General features: G+C 43.5%; 1 protein-coding gene across 1 annotated transcript in view; it reads right to left on the reverse strand.

Annotated features, from left to right (window-relative positions):
- Positions 1–19,899, reverse strand: part of Npnt (nephronectin) — a gene marked incomplete at its 5' end in the record, with an annotated part of 67,316 nt that extends 47,417 nt beyond the window's left edge. The window contains 2 exon segments of the mRNA XM_013505415.1: positions 4,945–4,995; positions 19,799–19,899. Of these exon segments, the coding sequence (XP_013360869.1) occupies positions 4,945–4,995; positions 19,799–19,899 (152 nt within the window).
- Positions 19,900–21,250: the final 1,351 nt, after the last annotated feature.

Consider the following 21,250-nt stretch of genomic DNA (forward strand, 5'->3'; position numbering starts at 1 on the left):
AGGAATCACCACAAAAGGTTAAAAAGTTTTGTCACCATTATCACCTTTTTCTGCAACCCAGATCCCTACATTTCAAGAGGTCACTGACGTATGTTCCATTAAGCTACTCATAAATTATTCAAGAATTAAATCAGCTGGTGGCTATGAACAGACTGACATGATGCATTCTTCAGTTTGGCCCTTTTTTTCTACAGAAGCTCCAAGTGTTCCAAACTCATCCAATAAAGAACTTTAAGCAGAAATTTGAAAACGACCTGAAGCTCCATCAGTAAGATTTCTAAAGTGAATGACAGCACTACAGCCCTCCTCCCTCACCACTGTGACTAAAGGCCAGGCCTACGCTGCTGGCCGCGTGGTCTTTTGCTCCCACACTCCCATCCCTGGCTCCCCGCCGCATCTCCTCAGCTCCTCATGTGCGACCCCATGCTCAGCAGGGCATTAGGTGCTAGCTTTCCTGATTCAACCCCTGCCTATTCCGCCAGTCCCACCTCAACTCACAGGACTGACTGAGGTTCTCAGGAAGGAACTCGCATCCCTCCAGTCACTCCAGTACCAGTCCGTCCCTTGTTCCCTACACTCAGCTCTCCATAGGCCTCACCATGGCTCCGTGTTCCCATCAGCATCTCAGCAAGTACCGCGCACCTAGCCCTCCCCAGGGATTTCACACGCCTCTCGCCCACTCTTATAGTAAGTCAGATATCTTGATATATACGTATCTCACCCCATGTTGTTAGGTGGCTTTTTAAGAATCGAGCTCCCCCACCAGACTTGGCGCTTTCTGTGTTCGCAGCCCCTCCGAAGCATTGTTCTGCCTGCTGATGCTGATGGCTCTGAGGGCCGCAAGGAGCTAGAGAATGCAGGGGAAAGAGCTCTTCCCCGGGAGCCGGGTAGGGACAGCATCTGGAAAGCTTTCAGGAGGGAACGTGAGCTGGGGTTTGACGACAGGAGGGACTCACCATGGCGACAGGTGCAGGAACTTTTACTAAGAGCGCCAAGCAAGGCAGAAAGCAACGCAAGGTGTAAAAGACCAGGGCGTCCATGGAGATCGAGGCCTCAGAGCACAAAGTAGTTGCTCACACATAAGGCACTTGTCAGCCCGAAAAGCCTATCTGCACAGACTCAGATTTCCACCCATAACTGAGTACAATCGAGGATTGTAAGCCATCGATGACACCATCACCATCGGATTACATTAACGTGTTTTCAAGCACGTAAATTGGCTTTTTTGTCTTTTAACTAAGAGTTAAGATCTGTGATATGCAATAAGGTCAGAAGAAAAACCAGCAGAATATATTCATGTCTCCAACCATCTTTCCTAAAAACTGTAGTCCATATGTTAAGATCCCATCTCGTTCATGAGCTTTTATTCCTTTTACATAAAAATATGTATCCCTTATAGAGTTCTGGAGCTGAAGTGGACAGGATGCTGCAGACACCACTGCCGAGTCACATGCTGTGGAACACACGCTCTTCACCATCTTGGACAGAACAGTCCAGCAGAACAAATGACATGGGCCCACAAAGGGCCACGTGCAGGGCGCTGTGACGTGGACCTACGCACGCATTACAACAGAACGCAGGAAGGGGACAGGTTCTTCTGTGAAAGTCGGGATGGCCCAGCAGAGGAAATGGCATTTGAGTCAGGACGTGACTGAATCAGGAGGGAACACAAACTTAAAACATGAACACTGTCATCTATTGCTAACAATGGTTCACTTTCAGTCAAATATTTGCCTGGGTTTAGAGTGAGAGTGACCGAAAATAGAAAAGGTCAACCCAAAGGGGGAAAGATGGATTAGCCTCTCTCCACTGTGGCCAGCACAGCACACTAGAAGGAATTCTTTGGAAGGAATTAAGACTTAGGTTCTGTTTCAGCCACAGCGGGACATGGTATTTCACCTGTCCTGCGTCCTCCTTCTGTTTGAAGTCGATCCTTTGTAGAGGTCACTGGGGCGATGGTCAAGGCTGAATGCTGGTGATGAGAAGGAAGGGAGGCAGGAAAGAAGGGAGAGAGGGCAGGAGGACGAAAGGCAGGCAGGCGGGCTTGAGGGGGACAGGAAGAAAGATGCTGGGTGACACCCCCATCCTCAGCCCATCCCCACACACCAACCTTTCGAAGTCTCACAAGCACATCAAACCTGACACAGTTCGTCTGACTATCCCGCGTTCTTTATCTCCCCACAGAACGAGCTGGAAGCTGGGGCGTCCTCCTTGGTCCCCTCTTCTCTACTCTCCACAAGCTTCCTTGCCACAAGAGCCATCTTGTGGAAAGTGACTCAGGATCCGGTCCCAAGCTGAGCCTCTGTGTTCTCTCATTTGAGCCTCACTAAAGTCCTCTGAGATAACACCCTCTCTCACCAAAAAAGAAGCTGTGACTCAAAAAAGTGAAGTTTCCCAAACACAATTTCTCATGGCAGTTAGGCCTGTGCCACCCACCAGCACCCTAATGCTGTGTGGTGCTCTGCCCTTTCCTTTTAATATCAATCCCTCTCCTTTCCGTTCCCACCACCACTTAAAATCAAGCCTGAGTTTTCACCAGGTCGACTGTAGCAGCCTTTAGTCCTGAGCCTCAAAGAGCTGCGCTCCAGCCTGCCAGAGCGGAAGCTCTGGGACTGGCTCCAGACTTCAAATGCTGCAGGTTCCAGGCGGCTGCTTTAAGGAAGTAAGTCCAATGGGAAATGACCACTCGCTTCTTCCTCGGATGAGGACAGCAGCTGTCGAGAAGCCTCTGCCCTAGGTTATCTGTAAGGATGCAGAGCCATGGCCTGCTGAACAGTCTGATACTCACATTTCCCATGTAATGCTGGTGACTATTTCCAAATAACATTAAAATAGTCTGAGCAACACTAGATTTCCCTGCATGCTAGACCCAGCCCAGGTACACAGCTTCTATCTTCTGAAACACAATGGAATTTCCCTGCTACAATCTTTACAGTGTCCCTTAGCAACTGCAGAGGCTGATCTCATTCCGATGCCAAAGGCATCCACACTTGAGCCAATTCCTACTTCTGCTGCTGCATCTCTCTTTTCAAATGTTCACACCTGGGCTGCTTTGAGGGGCTTATGTTTCCTATAGTGTCCTCATTGCAGAGCCTAAGAGTCCCATGCTTTTTTCGTTCTTCCCAGGGTGACCCTCCCCTGACCTCCTTACCCTCACAACTCCTCACTCCTGGGCTGGGATGTGCTCGCACGGTGGCAAAGCACACATACTTTCCTTCCAGGGCCCCTGTGACCCTCAGGCCTTCAGGGAGGACAGTGAGCAACACGAATGCCAGACCCTGCTTTTCCAGGATGCTGTCTGCAGTGGTGAGCGTGGGACCAGCCCCCAACAGCAGCCAGTGCCCATGGCCCGAAGGCATGGATCCACTGAGCACACAGCTATGTGCAGTCCTCCCCAGCAGGAAGAGAGACTCCTCTCCTGAGTGCCCTCCTCTCTCTACCCCATCTCCTAGCTTAGAATCACAGGAGGAAGAAAAGCTGATCCTCTTAGGAAACTGACTTCCTCGACAGTGCATGTTTCCTCTCCATTTGTATCTTCCCAGCACCTAACTCAGCTCCTAGCTCGAGTGAGCCCTCAAGTATTTCTCAGATAAGTCCCAGAACTCTATACACGCTAAGGTTCCACAAGTCCATTCGAGTTCCTTCTCATTCTTTGTCAAGTGCAAACACTGCGAAAGAATCAAAACTGCTCCCACTCTGAGATTTGTGGATGGATATTATTAGAGAAATGGGAAAGAAACAGTGCGGAAACACAGCTCTCCAATGAAGGCTTTTATTGTAGACATTAATAACTAGAGAGACTTTCTACTCCCAACTGAGTTAGTTCCAATACATAGCCACGACGAACAGAACACACTGACAAAGGTGTTACACCACACGTCCTATGATGGAGCCCAGTAAACATGGCTTGGAGTTCTTCACTTGTTCTACATATTGACCGCATACCAATGATTGCAGCATTGATCAATAACCATTCTACTGGTGGCTAGCAATAATCTTGCAAAGTAGGTTTAAAGATTAGAAAAGCATCCCTCTAAAAAATTAAACAAAGTATTTATTTTCTCGTAGCTGATCATTCAGAGGAATAGGTCCAAATCCGTGTTTGTCAGTGACAAATCGGACTCTACTCTTTGATGTCGCCTCCCTAACCTCAGCCGTTCAATCCTGTAACTGCTACTTACCATAATATATATGTGCTTTGGTTTTTTAATTCTCCCTGAACAAAGAAGCACTTAACTTTTATTTCTGGAAATATCAATTTTGTTCTCAAATGTTTTTTGTTAAAAATTTTACCTTAAAAACATTTCCGATGGTATATGCAGTGTATTTCATCACTCAGTTGAAGGTACACTGCCTACATGGAACCAATTCCAATGAACATGAGAATTTTACCAAAATTTTCCACTAAAATGTTATAGGTTGATTTATTCACTGTCAACACATGTTGAACAATGAACACTTTGTGTGCCAAAACAACAGCATAAAGACCCACAAGGGCTATTAATTAAAACAGCTTGTATATTTTATACAACAAAATATTTCTTACCTGAAATTCCATGGAGAATTAATGAACATGAAACACAATTCCCTCAGGTTAATGATAAGCTGGTGTTAGTGATTTCATTGGGTGAATTTATTTGGTTCTTTAAGTATTAAAAATACAAACTGTGCTTTAGGTTAGAACGGAGGTCAATTCATGAGATTCATAAAACAAGAGAAATGAATTATAAAGTGAAAGGGAAAAGCTAAATGTAATGACTAAATTAAAATTAATTTAGTATAATTATAAACAGAAGGAGCTATTGTTAAGGAATAGTTTCCTCAGAAAGAACTCAAAAACATAACTACTGTTTTGTTCATAGCTTTATAAAGTTATTATTTAGAAGTTACGCCTTTCAGGACATAGATTAGCCAAAATTATTTCAAGAAATATGATCATCTAACCTTGAAGCTGGCACCTTATCCTGGCTATTCTCTGCCTTAAGACGTAGAAAGCTGCAAAACAAATGTCCAAAAAAAGAAATTCCAGATCTTTTCTCTGTAAGGAGGCTGGACTTGGGCATTTATCAACTTGTTACATTCCCGGAGACTTACACACATTCACCTTTCAGTGTTTCTCTGAAACAAAAAAAAAATCTAGGACATGTTTAAAATAGTAATATTATAGTCACCATTTTGCTATTAAAAAAAACATTTTGTAACAAAAATATTAACCAATAATTGAAGTTATGCTATTCTTCTACAGTCCAAATTCTAATGAAAATATTTCAGACCTTGTGTGACACTGTTATCTTCCAATCCAATTTTTCATTTTCAGAATATTAATATTTGGTTCTCAGAGACAGTATCCTTTTATTTAAATGAGTATTGTATCAAACATCTGAAAAAAAATTAAAACTTTTGATCAATTAGTAACAAAGGCTGGTAGTTTTTAAATTGATACATCTTTACTTACCCGTTTCACCAACTTTGGGGAGGAAATATTAACATACTTTCTTCCCTTTCACAGCATGTTCTTCTTGCATGGCTGCTTTGGTTGTCAATGGCAATACGGATGAACTGTGAAAGCTCAACCATTTCACTTGCAAGTGCATGAACAACCCTCTTAGACAGAAAGATAAGGGGAGACAATACTACTAACAGGCAGGCTTCCCCCGCCTAGCATCCTAGAGGTAAGGGAAGAGATGATCTGTATTACTTCTTTTGGATTAATGCCTTCCCTCTTTAAAGCATAAGACATCCATTTTAACATGCTTTTTCAATGTATTTGTCTTATTTAAAATTAGTGAATGAAGCCTTCTTTTGGGTAACAGCAGAAAAAATTTTAAATCAAATTTAACTAATTAAAGCAACAATTTAACCTCTGATCCAGAATTATTGCTTTGTATTTTTAAACAAACACAATACATTTGCGTGCTAGGGTTTTTGTTATTACCATTACAGAGGAGGTATATAACAAATTAGTATTCGGTTTTACTGTTGTTTTAAAGAATCCATCATTTCTTAGAATAATGAAACATCAAGTATAATCTAAGCAAACAGCTGAAAATAGTCAAAGCATAAATTAAATTCTGGATCACAACTTAAAGAAAACTATGACTTACTTATGCATGAGAAAGAAAAAATATAAAAGGATACCGTTTCTTCAGTATTTTTTAATTGCCAATTTTGAACAATGTAATTTATCAGAAAAATATTTTAAACAACATAAAACAAGTCAGTAAAGAATAGCAAACATCATTATTTTTCTAGCTGTATTAGTACCAACCAAACAATTCTGCATAGTTTATTTCTCTCTTCCAGTATCTTAAAATTGAGTCACTTTGTCCTACTTAACAAAAATTAACCTGGAGATATACAGGGTTAGTGAATTTGATGATGTAAACATATGTACTGTACCTGTTTAGACTTCTAGCATAAAATTTTAGCTAAGGTCCTATATTTTAAAATTTACATTTTAAAACTATACAAAACTGCATTTTAAATTAAAGAAATGTTAACCCTGGCACAGATGACTCCCAGGAAGTTTCTGAGGTTTATCGTTATTGACAGATGAGGAAATTTTCATAGGCAACCACCACTACTTTTTGTGAAGTTGCCCCAAAAAAGGCCTTTTATGCAATGCATGTGTGTGGGGGGTGGTTAGTTCACTGTGGGAAACCCTAAACAGGACTCATCAGTAGCACACAATGCAGAGTATTGGTCCCACTTCTCCTGAAGATGTTTCTCTGGTCTTTACAAAGTGGCCCTGCAGTAAACACAAGCACACTTTCCACACGCCTCGGTCAAGCTCACAGCTCTGCAGCTCTCTTCCTCGCAGCTCACACGAGGGTGCTGCTGCCGCTGCTCTGGGGCGGGGGGTGTCACAGCAGTAGCATGCACTCTACGTGGGCAAAGTAACTAAGCACTTTGATGACTGCATGAAGTTGTGACCCATACAAACCAGAGAAATTAAACTGATCAGAGATCATCTTTTTTTTTTTTTAAGAAAAGAGATGATCTTTTCTTGCCTGAGAAACACAGTTGTGCAGATTTGGAGACAATCCTAAACTTTGGAGAGTGTTAAAGAGAACAGCAAAAAGAAAGTCTCTAGCAAACCTTGTGCTTATCCAAAGGGACACCCACGTGCAGGTGTACTGTTCAGTTTACTGTGATGGGGTATGAAGTGCCCACAGGTTAGGGGAAGTCAGATCTCTGGAAAGGAAATAAAATGCTGTGGATGGAAATGGCTGCTGCAAGGACCACAGACTCAGCTGGGGGCATAGAGCCTCTAAGGTCAGCAGTGCCAGGGATGCTAGCACCTCCCTACATGTGACAACGCCAGGGACATGCAGGCAAGGGACAGGCCACCCTACCACATGCACTTCTACCCCCTTCTGTGGTCACTGGAAGAGAAAAGTAGTGACTTTAAAGAGTTCTCCTTCCCTGTCCTTCCATTTGATGGTTTTCACGGATGGTGTTTCTCTGACACTATTCACACACAACTGCCCCACTCGGTGCCCTTGCGACACCAGCATTCAGGATGACAGGCCCCAGGAACGTCATGTTAATTAAGGCAGAGCCTGGACGATCTCGGCAGGCAGTGCACTACTTTATAAATAGTAAAGATACAGAAGAATCCATCAGACCTCAATGCAAGATTAAAAAACATTCAGCAATTCTATACATTATTTCTTCAGGACTCTGTTTTTCTTCACCAAAAATAATTGTTTCAAAAACTATTTCTTCCCTAGTCAAGAACTATCAGAATGTCATAATCTTGGCCAGTCACCAACAGCAAGACACAATAAATACTATTTAATTTATCAATGAATTTAAAACTCAGTCCAAGCTGGGTAACATAGCACATGCCTATAATCTCAGCTACTTGGGAGGCTGAAACAGGAGGATTGCAAGTTCAAGGCCAGCCCAGGCAACTTGGTAAGAGCTTATCCCAAACAAAACCTCAATCTAAGGAAAGAAGGACCTCAAAAACATTATTATCTTTGGGAAATACCCTGAAAATATAATCATATGAACTTGGAACAATTTATCCAGTAGAAACTGTGGACATAATAAGCATATACAGTATGAAATCAACTTTCAATACCATGTACAATAAACAAATGGAATTACACAGGAGGTGAAATTTGTGCTTTTCCATGAATGATCAGTGGCCGTGCAACTTGTTGGCATACAAACATCTGGCAGGTGGTTACTGAGTTCCTATAAAATCTTAGCACTGAAATAAAACAGGAGGTGCCAAGGGCTTTGGAAAAATATTTTGGGTATTGAGAAGCTTATATTTGGAAAGTCTACCCATAAAGGTAGTTTCTGTAAGTTTAGCAGACACACCTTTGACCATTTAGAGAGCTTCCACTGAAACTGAATTTGAGAACTCTGAAAATAAGGGTAGAGTTTTTTAAAAATATTATTATTTTTGGCACAGTATGTATAAATCTAGGAAGTGCTGTTTCTTCCTTAGCACAAAATTAAATGGTGATGACATATTTCCTAGAATTTCATCTATGAAAGCAACATTACCTGTGTGATCCGCTGTTGCTATCCATAATAGGAAATCCATGTCAATTCGTGGGAATTTATCTCACTAATCAAAAAGATGGTTAAAGAAATATTGACCAAATGAAGCATTTCATTTTGAATTTTAGTTACCTTTTAATTACTGATGGGCAAATAAACTACAGCAAATCTTGAGTCCTAAATCCCTATGTCCCCAGAAATCAGTTCTTACCAAAGCTGTCTCCAGACTTTAGTTAATGAAGGCTCAAAAAATGAGGGCTCCTAGTTAAATAGAGTTGGGGGAAAAGTTGTTTTCCAAATCAAATATCGTATTCTAAGGCTGCAAAATCATTCTTATTATTCATATATCTTTCTTTCCACCAAAATGAAGAATAACAAGTTGATTTAACAGTTTCATCAGGTTGGGGCTGGGGATTTAGCTCAGCGGCAAAAAGCGCCTGCCTGGCAAGCGCAAGGTTGTGAGTTCGGTTCCCGGTACCAGAGAAAAACCCCCCCCAAAAAAAGAAAAACAGTTTCATCAGGTTGAATTAAAACTAAAATTCCTCACAGAATCAATAAAACAGCATGGAAAGAACAAACAGCTGTCTATCAATATTTAGCATACATCATGACACTTTATCACATACATGGGCTGTACCATTCTCTTTTATGCTGGCTTTATTAGGAATTTTATTAGGAATTCTACTGTGACTAAACTAAGACTCTTTAATTATACACTAGAAGTAACAGGTGATGAAACATAAAAATTTTTTAAAGTTTCAGTTCATTAAGATAGAGAATTTCCTTATATATGACATTACTTCACTGAACGCTGTACCTTATAACACACTCATTTTTAGTAAATAGGGGTGTTTGGTACCTAATGTACCCTGATGAACTCCTGAGACACACTGCCACTCATGTTGGTGCTACGTGCTATGGTGTGTAGTCCACGACGGGTACCACTGAGATTTTTTTTGAGCTCAGTTATTTTGGCTGTGCTCCATTATCTTTGAAGACTGGCCGGTCATTTGGTCCAATGAACATGTGGACAATTGGCTGTGGCAATGCTAACACCTCAGCTCCCCTGCAGGTTGCTCCAGGGTGTGATTCGGACAGGGGAGATTCCCACCCAGTCCATGCAAGTGTCTGAGGAAACAGGGCCCTGACTGGATTGATGCCTTTGCAGAACATGTGCTGAGCTATCTTTTTGTTATTTTATCATCATTTGGGGGTTGTGTGGGGTTTCTTTGCTTTCCCTTGGGGTATGTGTGAGCCAAGACCTCAGGTTCCTGGGCCATCTGTCAGAACTGTGGGAGAATTAGCCTTTCCTCATGTCCCCTGAAGACGAGCAGAGTACCCCCAGGCTCTGCTTTGAGTCCGCTGAGGCCTCAACAGCTGAAGCGAAGCAGTCCTCCATGAGATGTTCACATCCCCCATGCCCCAAGCCATAGTCTGCATGAAAATGAACAGGTGCAGAGCAAAATGGCAACGAGCTTATCTACTGATACCCAATGAGTACAAAATTGATATTAAAAAAAAATCTCCCACTGATTTCTTTGCAGAAGCCACTTATATTGAAGCCCAGCTCAGGGGACACAGATCTGCACTCCATTCCCCATGCCTCCAGCGAGAACTCTATCAAATGCTACCTGATCTTGTAAATACACAGACTGAAGACAAAATAAATAAATGAAGACTGACCTTTATTAAACAGTGCTGCAAAATTTAAGATGGTTGTTAGTGACCCCAGCAAGACACTGTCTGTCTCACCTGGAGCTATCCACTGGAGCCCCACACAGCTTAGTGTCACAGCAAGATACGCGTGTGGGACCATACCAAGCCATCAGAAAGCTAAGGACATGGGTAATGCTTCTGAAATGAGGGGTTACCTCAGTCATCAACAGAGGAGCATAATGTGGACCTGCTTCCCAGGACCTGCACTTTTAGAGTCCTACGTGGGATGGTCCTCCATAAAAGGTTTTCGAAAACCACTCTGTGGCCCACGAACACCATTATTCACCGGCTCTAAAGACCACATGAAAGGTTGTGCTCAGCACCACATGTGGCAAAGCCATACTTTCCCCCACTAAATAACTGGTTTGCCTTTTCCCCAACAAAAAACAGCAGCAATTACACATCTCTTTTTCCTTGGCTTACTGGAAGCTAAGCACCATGCCGTAAGACACATGTAGTTTCCTATGGCTTACACATCTGCATTTTTATAGCCCTGCTCCGAGCATCTTTTATTTCTCCCTCTCATCCTTGTTAATTATATTTTCCTATCTTGTTTCATGGATTCCTAGAAGTTACTTCACATCCTTTCCCAAACAAGAAAAAGCATTAGCACACAGACATAGAGAAGTCAACTGTATTTATCTTTTAAAATATCTTCTGGGCCAGGGATATAACTCAGCAGGCAGAAGCACCTGCCTGACAAGCACAAGGTCCTAAGTTTGATTCCTGGTACCAAAAAACTAAAATATCTTCTAAGGAATCAAAGTATTAAGCGACTAAATAGAAGGATTCCAGTCTGTAATACTGGCTATGATTTAGTCTCCTTTGATTTACATATTTGTGACAATAAAATGTTACAAATATAAGAAAACGTGTAATGAAAAAATGAAAGCTTTTCAATTATTATACTAATATAGAAATGTGATACATACCTGTAATCTCCCATATATAATTGTATATAATAATGATAATGATAGATGCACTGATAGGCATTGTAGCATATAGTATTTTGCAAAAGCATAATATTGAAAACCACTTAATGTACCTAAGTAGGGGATTATTGTGGTACATCCATAAACAGAGCATACTGGCCAGGCATGGTGGCACATGCTTATAATCCCAGCACCTGAGAGGCTGAGGCAGGAGGATCACTGCAAGTTCAGGGGCAGCCTGGGCTACATAGTGAGTTCAAGGTCAGCCTGAACTGCATAGTGAGATCTTGTCTCAGAAATACCCAAAAAAAAAAAAAAAAGCATACAGTATGGCTATTTAAAAGAATCAGTCAGGCTTCTGTGAAATGACAAGGACTGGTCTTTATCTGAAAAAAAGCAAGATAAAGAATGGTTTTTACTTTGTGCTATTATTTTATGGAAAAGGAAAATGTTGGAAATATTTAGAGGTCTCCACAAAGGTTAACAGGAAACAGTACTGGCCTGCCAGGGTTGGAGCTGGTGTCTGGACAACAGGGAGGTCAGAAGTATTTACCTTTGCTGCCCTCTTTCTCTCTCCCCCACCTTTTTTACTTAATGATGCATTTCTTGTTTTTTTTTTAAAATTTGAGCTAAATATATAACTGTGATAACAATTAGAATAGCTGAGTACATACTCCTATACCTCTTAAGTCACTTTTTAAAACAGGTTTTCACAAAATTGTACTTCTTCCTGAAAATCCTTTCTGTTTTAACAGGTGTCCCCTGAAATGGTATCAGGATCCCAGAATCCTATCTATTCCTCCCTAACAGACCATGAGACCAGGCAAACAGCACACACCACACACAGTAGGCTATAAATTATAGTTGAAGCATAGAAAATGAAGGATCTATGAATGAATTCCTAAGAGAGCATGTGAATCTTATGAGTAAAAAAGAAATCCACATTCATATAAAGTAGATGACAGACAGGGAGAAAAGTAGGGGAGATCTGACAAATACACACATTTTGTTCCAACCTCCCAGCCTTGGCCAGTTGCCCCTCGTCCTCTGGTCCAAGGGGAAACATTAAAAATGAGAACAGACATGCAGAGGCAAGAGTAGGGATCAGAGCACCCGAATGCAGCAACAGATGAGACTCTGGATATGGGGTTGCTGGAGCCCTGGGTCAACACTGCCTGTCACTCCCATTAATCTACTTACTCCCAAGTAAAGAAACTGTTGGCCACTGATCAAAACAGCAAAGGGATACGTACATCACTGGACCACATATAGAAATGCATCCTGCAGAAACACCCAAACACATGCAAAATGACATATTCAACATAATGTCCAAGGTTAGTTTAGAACTGCTCCTGTTTGCAAGAGATTACAACCAACACAAAGGTCCATCAGTAGAAGACTGGTTAAATTATGGTATACCTATGCAATGGAATACTATAAACCTAATAAAAAGTCAGGATGTTTTTCAAGCACAGATGATAAAGAATCAAGATGAACTGTTAAGAAAAAGAAATAAGGTACAGAACAGTATATACAGTATCGTTCCTTTGTGTAAAATGGGTAGGTAGCAGGGCAGTTATATAGGAATTTAACACTACATATGCAAAGTATTTTTTTAAAGATACACAGACAAAAAAAAATCCTGATATTTCTCCAAGGAGGAATACTAGAGACAGTGAATAAATATATTTTTTCTTACAAAGCAAATTAATATTTTAGAAAACATAATGGGAAAAATGTTAAAACCTGCACAAAATTAGTGCCAAAGAACAAAAGTGCCTGTAGCCGGTTGAGAGGCAGGAGAGAGGGTAAGTCCATGGAGCCCTCCTTCCGGCCCTTCATCTGCCCCACAAGGACAGTCCAGGCTCTGTGTGGACTGTCTTCCTTCAGTCACTCCAGGACACTGGATGGTGTCCCCATGTCACTCACTGTCACACTGCAGGACATGGTTCATTCCACTGACTCAACAGGCAGAGAGCACAAATTCCACAGACAGACAGCACAAACACCAGACTTTCAGTGGACAGGGGTGGGTGGAGAAGCACAGTTGCACTTTGGGAGCCGATCAGCAAGTTTCCAAGCAGCAGAGGCAGTCTCTGGGCCACAGGTGCCTGCTCAGACCCAGCGCGCACCTGGCTGTTCCCCACCCGGCCGGCAGCAGGTGTGTGACCAGATCCAGCAGCTGGACTTGACGAGCTGGGAGGGCTCCCAGCTGGAGAAGAGCTTGGCTTCTAATCCAGCAGGGTTAAGACCCGAGCAGGTTGGCTTGAAGGAGGAGACCTCAGGAAATTGGTGGATTGTAATAGCATTGCGATAAAGGTCAGTTTTAATCAGGAGAAAGATTGATGGAACAAAGTAATTCCTGTGAAACCTAACTTTGAAGGCTACACATACTCAAAAATTACCTGTTTGAAAAGGTCAAGCCTCTTCAACACTACTTCTAGCCTGGTATCCGCATTCCAAGACCACTTGAAGTTACTCAATGTACATGGTGTTCTTAAACAACCTTCCAGGGCAAGTGCAGCTGAGTAATCTCCACCAGAAACTGCCCTGCCTATGGATTTGGAGACTCAGGTGCAGAGCCACAAGTAATTATAAGATTATCCCCTGCCTTGCTCTTATTCCTAACTCAACAAAACAAAAACAACCCAACAACTAAAAAGCAAACTCTGTATTTTCCTCCCAAACAGGGGAGGGAGCTCTGGAACTTGGGACAGGGGAGGATATGCAACTCCACTAGCTGGCGGTGTTATAGTGTGTGTGGGTGTCCCCCTAAAGCCACATGCAGTCATGGGGTGGGCTTGCAGAGTTTATGATTGATTCATGGTCCAATGTTGGAATTATGGATGTGAGGGCTATACCTGCCCTGGGCAGGTAATTTGTATACAATATAGGGGAGGGAAAGAGGCTGCTTGCTGCCCTCCCCACCTTTTGCTCTTGTTACTTTGTTATCTTCCCCTGCCATGAAACTGTTGCCCTCTGCCATGAGCCACTCTGCCTTGGAGCCAGCTCAGTATGGACTAAAACCTCCACAAACTGTAAGCTAAACAAACCTTTCCTTCCTTAATTCTGAGTGTCAGGTATTTTGTCTCAGCAATGAGAGAAAAGTAACCAAGACAGGAGGGGTCTGGCCAGCAAGCTGTGCTGGCTCCCACAGCACCTGCAGCATGCAAATCCCAGCCGCTCGGGGACACACAGCTGTACACATACAAGAAGTCACTCCACGTCTGAAATACAAATTCATGCTCAACAGAAACTGCCATAGCTGCTGACTACAAGAAACAAGGCATTCTCTCTTGGATCATCACTCTGTGGGGAGGCAGTGCCTGTGGCCCTAAAAGCTGAGTTTAAAATCTCTCACTTAGTTGGGGGTTGGAGTGCAGTGGAAGAGCACTTGCCTGCAGCGTGTACAGCCTGGGACCCTCCCACACCCCCGTCTAACTTATCCAATTACTGTACACTCAACAAATCAAAGACAGACATAATCTGCATAATTTTGTAACTAGGGATGGGAAGTCAATGCTAGCAAAAATTAATGATCATGTTCCTTTTATAAGACAGTTTCAGAACCCACATACAAGAAATTAAACATGAAATTTAAATATCTCACACAAAACACTCTGCTGAAACTAAGATTCTTGCCATTTGAGATACAGAAATAATTCCATAATTTGCTTATTAATCTTTCCAATTCACAATTAACCCGTAATATACACTATCCAACTACAATTATTTGACCACTGCAAAATTGCTTCTGAATAAATACTATTTCACAATTCCCTATGTTTCACTAATCTGTAAGCTTTTCTAAAGCTAATAAAAAATGATATTTTCACCTTCCATGGCATTTGTAAGGCTGCAACCTTTATTAGTGGTAAGGAAGACAGAGAGGAACTGGGAGTCAGAACCACAAAAGCAGTCAATCTGTAGGTATACATTTTCTGCCTTCTCAGATATCTGGCCAAAACATAACAAGGCACATTCTTCCTGGTCTGAAGGATAAAGGATTCAAACCACCCTACTTCACAGCATTTACAGAGACCACAAACTGTTCACTGACAGCCAGAAACTCAGAAGTTGAAAAGTCTTGCTGAAACCCGGAACTACTTGCATTCTGAGTTTTTCTTCACATCCTTAGAAAGTGTTTTCAACAAGACACTATTATCCTCAGCCATGCACTCATCCAAATCTCCAAGTACACAGAAAGACAACCATACAGGAAGTGACAGGAAGCTAGGATCCTGATTCTACAGATGCTTCGCTCCATTAAGGACATTCCCGGATGGAGTTTGGGGCTGTAATGCATGTTGAAAACCTGCTTGTGAAGTAAGTTAAGAAATGTTAGTGTAATCAGACACAAAAACCAGGACTCGGCCTCAAGTGGTGTGAATTATCTAGTGCAGTTAGTAAGAATTATTTCCATAGCATACACAGCTTTCAGAGTAGAATATACAAATCTGAAAAATCCCTATTACAGAAATCTCCTCTTGGTCGGAGGAGAAAAGTAATTAATACAATGAAATGAAATGTGCCACTATGATACTGGAAAAGTTAAGGAGCAGAAAGTTATAGAAGCAAAAACCAAAAATATATTGTGACAATCTCTGAGACAGTAAGCTGCTGTGTGCTGTACCTATGTAACCATCAGTGTGTGAACATAATTAGGAAATTTCACCGGACAATAAAGAGCTGCAAGATGCAAACTGGAACAACCACTGTGGAAATCAGCATGGAGATGCCTCCAAAAACTAAAAATAGAAACTCATTCACCCGAGCTATTCCCCTCCCCAAACAGTGAAAGACACTATTTCATATCACAGTGATCCATGTGTATCTATGTTGATAGCAACTCACTCACAAGAGCTAAATCTTGGAGGCAGCCTGTATGTCCATCAGCAGATGAACAGATCAAAAATGTGGTATTTATATAAGATGGAGTACTAGTCTGCCGCAAAGAAGGATAAACTTGAGTCATTTTTAGAAAATGGATGAACCCGAAGACCATAATGCTACATGAAATAAATCGGACACACAAGCTTAAGTATAACACAGTTTCTCTTAAATGAGAAACCTACAGTATAAGTAAGTTAAAGAGCAAAGTGAAAGACAGGTAATAGGAAGCAGGAAGGTAGATGTTTTGCAGGTCGGAAGGGGACCAAGAGATGGAGGAAGGAGGAGGGGAGAGAAGAGGCAGGGAAGTGAAAAGGATTAATACGAGTTCTGTGCAACAACCGCTCCCCACAGGGAATACAGTCATTAGGTACTGCAAACATGTGCTAAGAAAAATTAAAATTAAAAAACAAAGAGTCACATTGATAGTCAACAAAAGTAAAGCCCAAGACAAATAGAAAACTGAGTTTTGGATTTTCTTTATCCAAGAGATCAATTTATGAGTCAAGGTCACAGAACGAAGAATGAACGGAGAGACAGAAGTCAAGGCTGGGCCTGCAAAGGACCCGGGCCAACTCAACGCACCTGTTCTAGAACAGGGCATGCTTTCTGAGCGGGACAGGAAGACCGGCACAGAGCACCAGGCCATACAGGCAGGAAGTGGGGCTGGACGCTGTGCCCATCTGGGCATCTGGAATCTGTTCTTCCTTATTCCCAGGGGAGGGAGGGAGCTCCCCCAGCTGAATGTGGCTTTGTGGTTAAGACACAGTAAGCAGAGGGGCACGAGGCAGCTCTCCTGTCCCACAGCGCTGGGCTCTCCATGCATGTCCACAAGGAAGGCAGCAGTCAGAGCAGATGCAGCACTCCGTTCTCCACATCCAAACATGGAGCCAAACCTCTCACAGGTGCTCCACCTCATCAAATCACCCAAGGGTCGCTGGACAAGGGCGTAAGACCTAACAAGTAACAACGAAGGTGCCCCGTGTGCACCCCTTCTAGATGAGCAACTGGGGTGCTGTACATGGGGAGGCAGTGCTTGTGCGTGGAGGGGCAGTGTTTGTGCTTTGCTGTGCTATTTTGAAGGAAAATTCCAAAGTGAGTCACTCAGCAGAAAAGAGCACTAGGCTTTCTTTGATAGAACAGGGAGCCTGCTTCTCACAGAAAGAACGCTCTGATTGTGGAGGGGCCAGAAAGCCAGAATTATTTTTCACATGGAATTTACTAGCTGCTGTTGGGAATTTTTATAGGTAATCCATTACTACATTTAATTGCTACAGAATAGCAGGACACTTTCCTTGAATATATGTCCTGATAGGCTTGTTCATTACATAAACTCTCTCTGAAAAACAATCAGGAATGTTTGGTGATATTCCGTTCATCCCACAAGCTCTTTTAGCACTGTTCTACCCCTTTGGGCTGACCTCTGACCCCACATTCCTTGACCTGTTTATATCAAAACAAAGACAGGCAGAACTCTGAACTGACCGGGGACATTTGGACCATCTAAGATTCTGGAAAAGATACACCCAGGAACACACGTCTCTGAAGTCAGATCTACAACCTTTCCATCTTCAGTGTTCATGGCAAAAATCATTTGGCCCCTGCTTGAAACACAAAGAACTTTGGAACCACTTTTAATTTTGGCAGTATCAGTGTAAAAAGTATCATGGCTCAAGAACAGTCTGATAACACAGACATATCCTTCCTCCAATGCTGTCTCAGTAGCAATGTTCTCTTCCATTCCTTTCACTTTACCAAGTCCACACACAGTACAGATTCAGTGCCAAGAACTGTGATTTGTGCAAAATCATTTTACACACTTTTATAACACGACCATTTCAATAATTACCTCATGCCATGCCAGAGTTTTCTCGGATCACTGTGGCATAACAAGGGGTAAGAGACAAACACCAGCAGATCCTATATTTGACCATTTTGCCTTCTTTTAGAAACAAAATGAAAGTACAAGCACACTAAAAGTGTCCTGTGACTGATAGGAAAGCTATGTGGAAAGTCAAACACTAGGAAATCTCTTGAATGATAAAACTCTGTAATATCTTTGGAACTTTAAAAGGTCTCTGCATAAATTTCAATTCAGAATTGCCGAGCAAGTGCCTCTTAGGGAAGAGTTCATTATGTGATACGGAACACCACAGCAGCTCCTAGAGGTGCTACCTGGGGAATTTCACAGTCAAGGAACCTCCCTCCCAGAGAGTGTTTCCCTTGGACTCCTTTCAGGGCACCTGGCAGGAAGCCTGTGCACCCCAACCTCTGCCTTTCGAAAGGAAGGTGCCCCCGCTGCTGCCCGGGGCTTTCTGCCAATGCAGCCCGGTCCTGGGTGTGGCCTGGTGCCTGCAGGACCCTACAGCACTTCAACATTTGGTTACGGCAGCAAAGGAGGAGGACGCTATCTCCATTCCTGCAAAGAGACTCCCTGCTTTTCATGTGGGAGGGTGTTTACGGAGTAGGCCAAGGCAAGGATACTCTTGGTTATTACGCAGGTGGTTCCTCAAATTCCATACCTGTTGGCCTCCGGCCATGCAAATACTCCTGACCCTCTGATCTAATTGGCAGCAGACCAATTTCTTCCAGGTATGGCTCGCCTTTCTGGCCATTTTCCTTTAAAACACTACGGAACAGACCAGGCAGCGGAAACACAGCATCTTTGCCTCATTCTCTTACTAGAAACTAGAGGGACCCCATGTCTAACAAAGAAGCAGAGGCCGGGTAGGTTAGAAGGCCAAGCTCATGGCTTACACAGAGTAGATAGACATCACTGTCCCATCCCAACCTGCCAGAGACACCAGCCTGTGTGCGCAACCAGAGCCATCCTATGCCTGTCACCACCCACCCTTCACAAAGGTGAGGATGAACCTCACCAGCACTCTCAAAGAGCAAGGTAGCTGAAGACAGCTTAACTTTCCTGGGCTCAGTTTACCCGCCGGCCGTCTCTGTGGCAGGCTCCTCCTCTGCCAGCTCAGCCTTAACTCCTTCCCCTGCTCCTCTGAGCTGCTTCTTTCCCAGGGATAAAGAGACCAGGGCGCAACCCAGCGTGGATCCCTTCATCTCTCCACCTGTGCCCCCAACTCACTAAAGATGCCCTGGATATTTATTCGATCATTTGCTGTCCAAAATTTTGAGAGCCAGGCAAAATTTGGAAACAAGTTTCCTAAATTTCCCAAACATTTGTCATATAGCTCTGATATTTTACCTCTATAATGTCTATTTTGAATGTGAAAAACCCAGAACTATTGTTCTGGTTTGGTACTTACTAAATGAGTTTGACTGCTTCTAAAGCTTACAGATGATGTTTTCCAAAGGTCTTCTCTGCCTATACTGGGCGGCCCGTTAAGAACACTGTCAATACACCCTCTCTTCAAAAAACAACTTATAAATGGCCCACTTTACACGACAGCTGTGGTGATTTTAGGAGTTCCAAGTTTCTAAGGTTCCAAGTTTATTTAGGGTAAATAGCGTCTAGACTCGTTATCTTACTCCATCTCAGGGCCTGGAGCAAAGGAAGAGGTGAGAACAGTGGGAGCCCGGGAGCCGGAGTCCTGAGGCTCTCTGTGAAGGACAGAGGGTGGCTCAGGTGAGCCCCGGCACTCTGAGCACCCGCCCGAAACAGATCTGCACACCAAGCCCTGCCCGGTGAGGATGAGGTTGGCGTCTGATGTGTGACCCCGTGGCCCAGGTGGAAACCCCCTCCCAGGAACCGGGGTCCAAGGGCTGATACTCACGTTGACACTGTCCCCAGGAGCGGCGAGCCCAGCCCCAGCAGCAGTCAATCCTCCCACCATAGTGACAGAGGCCAATCGAGGACACGAGCTGCCTGGGCCACCTACCACACACACAAACAACAACATAAATAAAGGCACTGCCGAGGGAAAACAACTTCAGAAGAAATCAAACCATACCCAACCATCTCCTACAACTCTTTCATGCTTGTAGAAATTTAAGGCTAAAGACACTCACAGAAATACTTCTGCTATGATCTAATCTCAAATCTCAGACACTCAGCGTGCAAGTGTGCATGTGCACACACACACACGCGCACACACACACACGCCCAGTGCACAAAGGTAGGGAAAAAGAACAAGAGCCTTTCCTAACTAGAAATAGCACCAGCTAAAACTAAAAATCCTTAAGCCTGCCATTCACAGGGCGGTTTCTGAGGCTTGAGATGAAACAGATTCCTCAAAGACTCACACCTGTTACTGGGGTGGGGAAAAACCAGTTTTGACTGATCCATCATAAACTGAAAAGTATTAAATAATAAAAGACATGTCAAAGCAGAAGAAATTCTTGCATCATAGAAAGGCCAGACAGAAAGGAATACAAAGAGAGGAGGTTCCTGAGAACCAAAAGAGACAGAGCCAGAGAAAACACTGCAAAAAAAAGAACGGAAAGGAAAAGGAAAAGGAAAGAAAGAAAGTAAGTACTAGACAAAGAAATCTAAATAAACCCGAACAGCTTAAAGCGCAGCAGACCTCTTCATTGGGCTGAAGCGCGCCTGCACCAACAATTCACATTAAAAGATTTTGTTTTCCTCTTTAATGTAAAAGATGCCCAAGGAGAGTAGCAAGTTAAGGATACAGATTCGGTCAGCTGCTAACTGTAGACTCACACCTAAATAAATGCCTTTTTCCACTAAGAAGAGCTCCACTTTAATTGGCTGTAATCACCTTTCTCAAGTTACATTACAGTCAGAGCCTATCTTGTAAATGTGTGTGCAAGAAACGCAGGACATGGCCAAGCTGGACGAGGAACTGCTTCTAGAAACCTAATTCGGTTCCGTTCAGAGGCCTGGCCTCTGGCTGCTCGCGCTTCCCTTGAACTCTTCCCATTTCCTCCGCCTCACCTGCCGTCTCCACTCTAAGCCCAACCTCCCGCTCCTCGCGGGGTCTCCCAGCCCGGCGCTTTCCGACACAGGAGCCCCGGGTCCCGGGGCGGGACGACCATTGGGGGGCCGGGCCGCGTGCGGACGGGGACGGGGAGTCGGGCCGGGGCCAGGGCAGGACTCCGCGAGGGGCGGCAGGACCTGTCAGGGTGGGCCTGGAGCAGGGCAGCGTGTCACCGACTCCCACTCACGGGTACACGCGCGCACACGCTCACTCACGCACGCACCTCACAAACGCGCGCTCACTCGCACCCAGCAACAAGTCCGAGCGGGGCGAGCGCTCCGGGAGCCC

This window comes from Chinchilla lanigera, unplaced genomic scaffold, assembly GCF_000276665.1.
Source record: "Chinchilla lanigera isolate Chin_1 unplaced genomic scaffold, ChiLan1.0 scaffold00095, whole genome shotgun sequence".
Lineage (NCBI taxonomy): Eukaryota > Metazoa > Chordata > Mammalia > Rodentia > Chinchillidae > Chinchilla > Chinchilla lanigera.